At 39.5% G+C, this 10,384-nt stretch overlaps 1 protein-coding gene across 1 annotated transcript in view; it reads left to right on the top strand.

Annotated features, from left to right (window-relative positions):
• USP24 (ubiquitin specific peptidase 24) overlaps positions 1 to 10,163 on the top strand; it is a gene marked incomplete at its 5' end in the record, with an annotated part of 14,604 nt that extends 4,441 nt beyond the window's left edge. Inside the window, 13 exons of the mRNA XM_009869718.1 lie at positions 135 to 231; positions 1,540 to 1,656; positions 2,326 to 2,418; positions 2,757 to 2,859; positions 3,682 to 3,803; positions 4,060 to 4,173; positions 4,442 to 4,507; positions 4,779 to 4,845; positions 6,902 to 6,980; positions 7,570 to 7,645; positions 8,673 to 8,759; positions 9,059 to 9,169; positions 9,329 to 10,163. Of these exons, the coding sequence (XP_009868020.1) occupies positions 135 to 231; positions 1,540 to 1,656; positions 2,326 to 2,418; positions 2,757 to 2,859; positions 3,682 to 3,803; positions 4,060 to 4,173; positions 4,442 to 4,507; positions 4,779 to 4,845; positions 6,902 to 6,980; positions 7,570 to 7,645; positions 8,673 to 8,759; positions 9,059 to 9,169; positions 9,329 to 9,391 (1,195 nt within the window). The remainder of the gene's footprint in view (positions 1 to 134; positions 232 to 1,539; positions 1,657 to 2,325; positions 2,419 to 2,756; positions 2,860 to 3,681; positions 3,804 to 4,059; positions 4,174 to 4,441; positions 4,508 to 4,778; positions 4,846 to 6,901; positions 6,981 to 7,569; positions 7,646 to 8,672; positions 8,760 to 9,058; positions 9,170 to 9,328) is intronic.
• Between the last annotated feature and the right edge of the window lie 221 nt (positions 10,164 to 10,384).

Raw genomic sequence — 10,384 nt, 5'->3', positions numbered from 1 at the left:
CAGGAATGCAGGAAAATAAGTCAAAGCTTACCAGCATCCTTTTTGAAATAACAAACACCACAATCACAGTAACTGCATGTACCGTGTACACCTTGATTCCAGTTCTCTTTGCAGCTTCATCTTTTATCTTCCAGGACTTTCCTCCTGGAATGCAGTGTACGAGAGGTGCGAGTTGCTGTAGCCACTATTCTTGAAAAAACCCTCGACAGTGCCTTGCTTTATCAGGAGAAGGTCAGTGTCACCTCGTCACCAACCATCTTCTTGGTCGTCTCTACCTCATGGCTCTTGCTGCGTTTGCCAACAGCGTTGTGTGATTTGTAAATGAGCAAGTGAAAGGCTTTTGTCTTGATCACTCTTCTTGCTCTTCATTCCTCGAGTAGGTTAATGCTTGCCTTATTCCAGAAATCAGCTTAATTTTTAACTGATTCTCCTTCAGTCAGTAGCCTATGGCAGTAGTAAATGAGTTACCTTGTTCCGGAGAGAAGCCATAAGTCTGGTTAATGTTAAAGGTTTAAATTTTATGATAGAAAATCTTGGCAAGTCTGGGAGGTGCAGCTTTGTTGCATTTTGCTCGTCTTAATATTCTAGGAAAGAACGGTAGGCAATCTGTGAAAAGGAGTCATTTGTAGCATGTTTGAGATTTACCTGTGTCCCAACATGAAATAATTTATATTAAAAGAACCTAGAAGTGTTGTCGGTGTTCTGGAGTGTTCCTGTAGGTTGTCAGTGGGGCCTTGGACACTTTCAAATGTCCAAGCTTTATTTAATTCAGAATACATTTTTTATTAGTTTTTACATCAAATCTTAATATTTGGTGTGATAGAATGTGATGGGTTTTTTCTGGGATCTATCTGTCCTTTTACATCCAGTGTCATGAATGGAAGGCACTACTGTCATATAGGCTTCCATTAAAGTTTCTCATATTTAAGAAAGGGTTGTTATGAGGTCCTACGAGCTGAATACAGTAGTGAGATGAACATTTACAATATAATTTGATAATTTTGATAATTTTTGTTTGCTTCCTCTTGGCTGTTAGTTGCTATCTGTTAACTGAGATGAAATAAATACCAGTGTGTGTATCCCTGGTGTGCTTGGATGCAAACTAACCACCAACATTGTTTTTTGCGTAGCCAAGTGCAATAGCACACTAACCTGAGGTCTTCAGTGACAGTTCACTTCTAATCCGGTTTGATTTGCGTTACTGTAATGACTAGAACATTTGAGCACCACGTCAGCCTGAGGAGTAATTTGAATTGCAATAAAAATATTCCAAACTTACGTAACTGCTCAGTGTCACCTCTTTGAGCAAGTTACCTGCATGGCAATGCTTTCATTACTTGCCTGTTGAATGTATGCAGCGTTCATTCAGGAGAGTTAAAAGATTGCAGCCTTTCCACTTCTATCACTTGTTGGTACTCCTCGCAGCAAGAATGTCTGATGACACATTTGATTTTGTTAACCATACCTTAACTCCAGTATGTGAAACACTTTGGGTTTTTAAGCAGTAGACAACTCTTCACATACAAATTTTCTTCACAGTTAAAAAGTCTACATCAACTGTTGGAGGTGCTACTTGCTCTGCTGGATAAAGATGTACCTGAAAACTGTAAAAACTGTGCTCAGTACTTTTTGCTGTTCAATAACTTTGTACAGAAGGTAAGAAGCCATCAGTTTTTCATGCTATTTTAGTTTTAAAGGACAGTAGTAAAGCAGCTAGTCATCCGTATTCATAGAAGGTTTAAGCCCATTGAAATTCTTGCAGAATTTTTTTTTTTTTCTCAAATGGCTCTGAACACTAGACTAGGATAAACTCACAGAAAAGTATGCTAGCAAAGCATACCAGTTGAAATGAAAGTCATTTCCAAAGTTTGAATATTGGGTTTCTGTTTTGAAGGGGTGTTCTTAAAAAAAAAAAAAAAAAAGAAAAAAAAAAAAAAAGAAAAAAACCCATACCAAAAATCTGGATTTTTGTCCTTTAGGAAGCAGAATAACTGACTGGATTGTTCACTCCAGTATGGTCTCTCACTGTTCCCCTATTCTTCTTGTCCTGTTTCTTTTTTCCTTTCTCTCTCTCTTTCTCCCTCTCTCTCATTTCCTTTTTGCAACATGACACTTAATTTGTGTATGCTGATTCTGGTCTGTATTGTGTGCTCTATATAAAGAGACCGCTTTTCAGACGTTTGGCTTACTGATCTGTGTGACAATTTTCAATTTTTTTTAGAATGGAAAATGCAGGGTTTAGCCTGTGCATGTTTTACTTTTGTTCCTTAAAGCAGTAATTATTTACCTGCACTAGAATGTAACTTTTTATCCTTGTCTAAACAGCAGGGTATAAGGGCTAGCAGTCTTCTTCTCAGACATTCTGCTTTGAGGCACATGATCAACTTTCTCCTTGGCCCCAACCGTCAGAGTAATCAGGTAAAGTTTATGTAGCTATGTGTTGTGCTGGAGTTTGTCCATCCCAATGTTTTTTATAATGCTTAAATTATGGATAAATACTTTCCATGTGGTAGGATAGACTAATCCATTGATTATTCTGTAAGCTTCATGCAAGTCTTGGTCTGCTTGTGTAGTTTGTTGGGAAATACCTCTTCTGGCAGAAGGGAGCATCATGTTTTTGGTAAAATCGAAACTTTCACCAGCTTCAAAGTATTAGAACATGGTGTGGACTGTTAGGGACCCCTTGCTTTGTTTTGGCTTAATAGAAGTTGACTAACTAACCAAAAGTTAATTAAGTCTCTCCTTTGCTCAAGCAGAATCGGAGGTGGAGTTCAGCACAAGCACGTGAGTTTGGATATCTTCACAATACTGTAGCACTACTAGTTTTGCACTCTGACGTCTCTTCACAAAGAAATGTTGGTAAGAATTATGTTTTTGCCTTTTGATGACTTTGCTTTTCAGTTACTTTGACTGGGGGTACTTTAATAACAGTGTGGAAAATACAATAACTTTGAATTTAAGGCAATAATGTTTAGCATGCATTCGATTATTTTGCCGTAAACAGACCGAGAGGCTATGTCGAACAATATTAAAGGCACTTGGAGTGAGGGGGAATCTTGATGTTAACATTATCGTGCTTTCCCCTCTTCCTCATATGCCTGAAAAGTCTCTTCTCATGTGAGTAAATCAAGATGTGTTGTTTGTTAGCTGGAACAGACTCACAGCCTAATAGGCTGTGTTTTGCTTAGGTTTGTTTTGCCTTTTGCTAATTTGAAGGGGAGTGTTCAGACTGAGCTAATGAATAAGAAGCAATGAAATACTGTCCTGAATATTTCTTACAAGAGACTGAAATATCCCAATAAAGATAATTAAGGAAAAAGTTGCTATCTTCAGTTTCCTGAAGGAGGAATTTAAAGTTGTCTTTTTAGAAGATTTTTCTGGAGTTGGAGGCAGTCAAAATCATAAAGTAAAAGAAGAGTGATAAATGCTCTGAGTAAGTACTGATAGTAAATACGAAAATTTTGCTTTGACCTTGCAGTTTGTTTGCCTGTATTGTCACTAAAGTAAATGACACTTCAGTGTGCCAAGAGGTTGTTGCTTGGAGTGGTACCATAGGAGCTATAAGCTGGTTGAATGACTGTCATTAGGGATTACATGGTGCCAGGTGAGGAGCAATGTCTTGAAGGTGTGTAGAACAAACTAATTTATTAGTGGGTTGTTTTTTTGTATTTGCTATTATAGCTCCTGGTCTCTTTAAGCAGCGTCCACCTCTAAGCATCACCGCTTCAGGTCCACTTTTGATGCTCCATGAAGAAGTGGAAGCCTTATTGTTCCTGTCTGAGGGAAAACCCTACTTGATGGAGGTATCTGTTGTAAATCTGCCGTGTTTGGACCTGAAAGCTGGTCTAATGTGATTTCTTGGAAGAACCTTTACGTGAAAAACCCTGAATATGAGAATAAAACCAACTGGGGAGTGTGTGGTTTTTAGTTTGAGCCTAAACAAAAAGGCGCCTTTGGTTTCTTCTTGAGCCCTTCTTATTCTAGTATATTTCTAAACTTAAGACTTACTTAGGAATTGTTGTATGGCTGTGTCTGAAATTATCTGCACTTTTCCAACAGGTGATGTATGCATTGCGAGAGCTCACGGGATCTCTGTCGGTTCTCATCGAGATGGTGGTGTACTGCTGCTTCTGCAATGAGCACTTCTCCTTTACTGTGCTGCACTTCATCAAGGTAGGGAGATACACAAGATAAGTGTTTTACTTAAGTGTTTTTTCTAGGCTTTGGTCACACTGTGTCTTGTGGGTTGTAGTGGTGCTGGGATCTGCAGAACAGTCCGTACAGTTTGTTGGATTTGGGAGGGGTGTTGGTGGATTTAAAGGGGATTTAGGCTTTTACTGTTTAAACTAACACATTTTCAAAAATGTGTACAGCTGTTTTATAATACTTTGTCTCATCAACATATTTTGCTATCAAGTAACTTTGTAATCCTTACATGTAGACTCAGCTGGAAACTGCCCCACCTCATGAACTGAAAAACATATTCCAGCTACTCCATGAGATCCTGGTAGGTGAAGGCTAAAGACTTATATGGGATAGATTTTGTGTCAATGCATAATGAAAAGTCAGGACTGCATTGGTAGTTTCAGCATCCGTGTGTCTTTTAATACTTCAGTTTGGAATTTTTATTACTTTTTAAATTGTTGTTTCAATAATCTGGTGTTAATGAAACTTCACAAACCTTGTTTGTTATGTTGAAGTGGTTAAAGCCATTCTGTAGAAACTAATACAGGTATCACACACAACTTCCTTACTTTGCTCTTTTTCTTTCCTAACAGGTTATTGAAGACCCATTACAAGTAGAGCGCATCAAATTTGCCTTTGAAACTGAAAGTGGATTAATAGGCAAGTAAGCTAGTGGGTGAACACTGCTGTCTCCTACTGACCCTTACGTTGCTGATGGTTCATACCATCTCCTAGTTTCTAGCCCTTTTAAACTGTTTTACTTCTTGGGCAAAACAGCTTGATGTGCTTGATTTAGCTGCCACCACCCCAAAAAACACTCTAAGAAAATCCAAAATAAGCATTAGAATATTATAGTAACAGCAAACTGGAAAGGAATTGAACTGGAAAAAAATAATTATCTTTGACAACAGCAGTCAGTGAATCCAGAGAAGAGTGGTACCTAAGTACTTAAAAAGTGACATTAAAGAATCTTAACTAGGAGATTGGCAAGAGAGCTAACTTTTAAATAAGAAGCGGGTCAGGGTGTATACATAATGTAGGGGGGCGAGAAAGTACCTTGAGTAAACGTAAAAGAGTAGCTCTGAATCCTGTAACCTTAAGAATTTGGGTTTATTTTCTATGCATCTCAAGAAATTGCCAGTCCTTTTGTTCCAGCAGCATCCTAATTACTATAAAAAGAAATGAGTTCACCATGGAAGGATGCTACTAGTACTGATTGCAGGGTAACCTCATCATCTGACAGGTGGCTCCTCTTTGCTGCTCAGACAAAGTGTCATCTCTCCATTTGATACAGAAACGTCACTGAAGCGAAGTTACTAAAGCGTTTGAAAGCAACAGAAAAGTTCCCAGAAGTGATGAGAGCTTGCCTCATATGAATCGTTGGGGAAAGGGCTTTGTGTGCAAGAGCCGTGAGGGGTAACCACATGGTGCTTAGAGAGCACCTCTGATCAGAGTTAGTGCAGCTTGAGCATCTCTTTCAGAGCGGTTTGGATGAGGAGCTGCTTCAGGTTGTGGCTTTCACCTTAAGTTATTTTATATTCTGTTTTGCTAAGAAGAAATATTTAGTTTTGTTCTTCATTTCTCTCTTATACTTCAGTGCTCTTCCATTTAGTAGTTCCCTATTCTATCAGTTATATATGGAAGCAGCGTAAGAGAGTAGCTAAGTGGTTGTTTTATTTCTGGGTGAATTGGTCCCACTTGATCTTTTTCCTCTACAGAGGCAAGGTGCAATTATTCACTGGGATTTTTGTGTTGAAGGCTTCAAGAACAGCTGCGAGTTGCAGGAGTGGAAAGCTGTCGTTTTACCTTGGAGGTTTTTTGCAACAGCACTGAACAGCAACGAGTTTCACTGCACATGGACTGTGACCTGCCTCTCACACTGACTAGTTTTACTCCAAGAAAGGAAATCAGCAAATAATAATTTTCTGTTGTCCTCAGCAGGGTGTTTGTGCATAACTTGCCGTACACCACTGCTGTAATTTTGATCATCTGCTGTGCTTTGACAGTAGCAAAACTGGCAATTTGCAGTTCCCTAACACTTAACTTGCCAACTTCAGAGGTGTCACTACAGTGTTCTTTGCTGACTGCTATGGGCAGAGCAACTTCTGAGTAGCAAATCTAATTGTAGAAGCTCCGTGGAAATCTTTGTGCTCCTCAGTGAAAGAATTTTGTTAAAATATGGGGGAGTCTAAGGCAAGGAAAACTTTCCTGTACGAATAGCCTGGGGTTCTGCCCAAGTCTTCCAGAGACAAGTTTCATGGCTGTTCAGTTCTGCTGTGCTTGTTAGTGCGAAGAAGCTTTAAACATTCTTGTAGCTTTCCAAGTTTTGATCCAGGTGGAAGCTGGTGATCTGGTCCATTTGTGGAGGTTTTGAACACTTTTTTCCCCTTTAGATAGATGTAACCACAGAGATTATCTAACATAGAGTGGTGTATAGGGGAAAAATAACTGCATTAGGAGAGAACTGTTTAAAATTCAGGTACCGTATTTGAAAGAATTACTGCATTTTCACTTTGATCTATTTTTAATCCAATAAAGTTGTAGAAGTACTTAAAACTGCCAGCAATACAGTAGCGTGTTTAGCACATGTTCATGCTAAGTAGAATAATTTCAGCCACCTAAGTTAAAATTTCAGCTTTATCTTTGTTATGTTTCGGACTGGCTGATAAAAAGAAATCCGAGTTGTGTTTTTCAGTCTGTGTGTTTCTCCCCACAGCCTTGATGCACCACAGCAACCATGTGGACAGCAGTCGTTGTTACCAGTGTGTAAAGTTCCTTGTTACTTTGGCTCAGAAGTGAGTAATACAGTGTTTGGAGTTTAACCTTAGGCTCCTCCACAGTGACTATTTGGGCTGTTAACTCTCTCTATTTTTGACCAGTTTATCTTTTGTTACTGTGATATAAGTACTGCTCAAAGGTCTTGATAGCACATGTGCCAGTAGGAAGTGAAATCTTTCCTCATTAGTACCTGAGATTAATTTCTCGTAGGAAAAACAGTAGTTGCTGTTTTTAAAGACAAAGGTCAGCTACATCCTGTGGAGCAGGAGCCTGGCCTTAAGACCAAGATAAACATAAGGAAACTGTCCTAGGCTTTTGAAATGTTGTGTTTCCTAAATTCTGTTTGTTTCCTGGGACATAGGCCAAGTTCTGAAACACAGTTCTGAAATACGTGTGTCTGTGTAATAGACTACTTTGTGTAAACTTTACTAGGCATTATTGCCTTTGCTAATTTAATTAATAGCTGTAGAGTTAAAGTCAAGAGGTTGCAGCAATAACAATACATACAGAGGGCAGCAGCACAAAGGGAGAGAAGTCTTTGGAGTTTTTTCTAAGTTTGCCAGGATGCCTTGTTCATGTCTGATGAGTATAATTTCAATTTCCGAGGTGCCCTACTGCAAAAGATTATTTCAAGGAGAATTCCCACCACTGGAGTTGGGCTGTGCAGTGGCTACAGAAAAAGGTAATTTGACTGTAATTTGATGGATAAACTGTCGCTTTGTTTACAATGAGAATTAGGAAATCTCTGTCCTCTATATGGCCCTCTGAGATGACTCTAAAGACAAAATACAAGCTACTTTGTTTTTCACAAGGACAATTTGGATGCAGCTAAGTCTGATGCACGCAAGAACTTCAGTAGGCCCCCACGTGTTTCAGGCATGAATGCATGTACAGGGAGTAAAACCAAGTATGAATGGTCTTAATGAATATTCCTTGCCGTGTGGGAAGGCTTCAGTACTGCTGTATTCATGTTGGAAGGCTTCACTTTTTTTAAAAGCAGGTTTCCTTTGCCTGTGTGTTGATGTGAGAGAATGCATAGATGAGTGGATTCCTTACAGAGCCATTGCAGCTTTGCACAAAATGTAGCTGTTGACAGATACAGCTTTTCCTTCCCACATGTGTAGTTCTTGTTCTTCCTTCTGAACTTAAATTGCCCCTGATTTGTCTCCAGTCAAGCAGGGCCATGCCCAGTCTCCCAGCACTGCACATGCAGTTTGATGGTATCTCAGCTCCAGACTGCCTTTCTGTCCTGACAGCTGCTGCTGGGCAGATATTGGATGCATAAACTAGTCCTGTACCAAGCACTGGAAGCAGATTTAGTGGGATGTGTGCAGTGCAGCTGACACAACTTGTTGCCACTCTTCTGTCGAAACACAGCAAACTGACAGGTCTGGGTTCTGCTGCTGTACCCAGTTTTACTTCGGGCTTGCTTGTGTAAACCATGAATCCACCCACCACTCTGCAGCTGGCATCCACTAACTTGTGCGCAGCATTCCCAAGTAAAGGGAATTGGTTGCTAATTTTCAGCTGAGGGACGTACAGCCTCTCCGTTCTGGCTGTGTTAAAAGTGTTTGTTTGTGTGTGCCCCACATCTCCAGCTCATTGCCAAAGGCTTTAGAAAGCTTTCTTCCAGACTTGGTAGTTCATCTACAAGCGAATGAGGCTTTAGACACATAAAACTCATGGCAATTTTATGGCTTTTTATGCAGATGTCTGAACATTACTGGGCTCCACAGAGTAACGTATCTAACGAAACATCAACGGCAAAAACCTTCCAGCGCACTATTTCAGCACAGGTATGTGCCAGTCTTGAGAGATCATGTTAAACTTGGTTTATTTCTTTTTTTTTTTCTTTTTAGTTAGCATCTTTGGTTTTGCAACTTGAGCATATTCCAGTGCACTTAAGACTGTTCTTTTAGGAACCCAAAGCCTGTGGTTGTTCCTGAAAAGACTAACCCTTGAATGATATTAGTCAATACCTCACAATTACCTGTGGTGACTCAGTTATCTCACTACAGCAGTTGCATTGTTTCAAAATCAACTTGGAAAAAAAAAAAATGGTCCCTGACACTCTCCTGGGCTGTTTCCCACTCAGGACACGCTGGCCTATGCCACAGCCTTGCTGAATGAGAAAGATCAGTCTGGAAGCAGTAACGGGTCAGAAAGCAGTCCAGCCAACGAGAATGGAGACAGCCATCTGCAGCAGGTAACAATAAAATAAAGGCATCTTTATCTTCCGTTGCGTTGCTCTATTAGATAGCTCGTTCCTGGGCCTCGGATCAGAACCATCGCTGAATGCAGACACGATAATCGTGTGCCTTACGAAAGTAACGTGCCATCTCTTTCTCCTCCCATCCCTTGAAAGGGCTCGGAGTCTCCGATGATGATTGGTGAGCCTAAAAGTGACCTTGATGATGTTGACCCATAGAGGATGCCCACGAACACAAGAACAAGTCAACGCAAACATTTAATGCCTGGTACCTACTGAAACTGGAGTCCCATCGCTTATGCCATTAGAAGAGTCTGGCTTTATAAGATTGGAGGCAGTGCAGGAGGAGGTGGTTTCCCTGAAAGCTAAAAGCATTTTTTTTTGCCACAAAGGCTTCAGATCGATAAATGCTCTAGAAAACTGCATCTTCACCTGCAGTAACTTGTGACAGTCCAGACACCGAAAACAGTTTGTCAAGAAGTTTTTATCAAATACACAAACGCTAGTGGTTGAATTTTTATGTGAACATTAAATGAGTGAATGTAAAACTGTTGCTTTTTCTGTGATGCTGCAAAAAAATTCTCTTGGTTTTTATACAGGAAAAAGAAAAAAACAAAACAGACTGCCCTTATGTATGGAGGGCAAATTTTTAATCTTTCTGATAATATTGAATAGGAATATTCAAATTTCTGTAAAGATGCGTGATGACTTACATTTCATTGTAAAATATTAGTTAAAGAATGGGTTTACATAAGGACTTCTGTATTTAATATGTCTCCCTGCTAATTTGTAAAGCTCTTTATGAGAAGAATCAGCAAGATTGCTCTGTAAGGAGAACAACGCCTTACAGAATGCGTTGGTCAAGGAGCTCTGGAATGGGTCGTCTTTTCTGGTACCCTTCCGAAAACCACAGACAATTGGGAAGGGCAATAAAAGAAAAGGTTGTTCTCTAGGTATGCAAGTGTTCATTATTAAAGGATGTTGGTGAATTTAAAAAAAAAAAAGAAAAAAGTTAATGAGTATTTTAAAAGAAAGAAGCACTTTAAGACTGAATTCTGTTGCAGTTTTACTCATTAAATTTTTTTAACCTTCGGAGACATATTGAATAAAATGTAGTCTCAATCATGTGATCTGCAATCACTCGCTTACGCTTTGAAATTACTGAGAAAGTTGGTATTGGTTGTATATGATGAAAAATTCCTTGAATGAGTT

The sequence above is a fragment of the Apaloderma vittatum genome, unplaced genomic scaffold, assembly GCF_000703405.1.
Source record: "Apaloderma vittatum isolate BGI_N311 unplaced genomic scaffold, ASM70340v1 scaffold26425, whole genome shotgun sequence".
Classification (NCBI taxonomy): domain Eukaryota; kingdom Metazoa; phylum Chordata; class Aves; order Trogoniformes; family Trogonidae; genus Apaloderma; species Apaloderma vittatum.
This window is presented reverse-complemented; position numbering and strand designations above follow the sequence as displayed.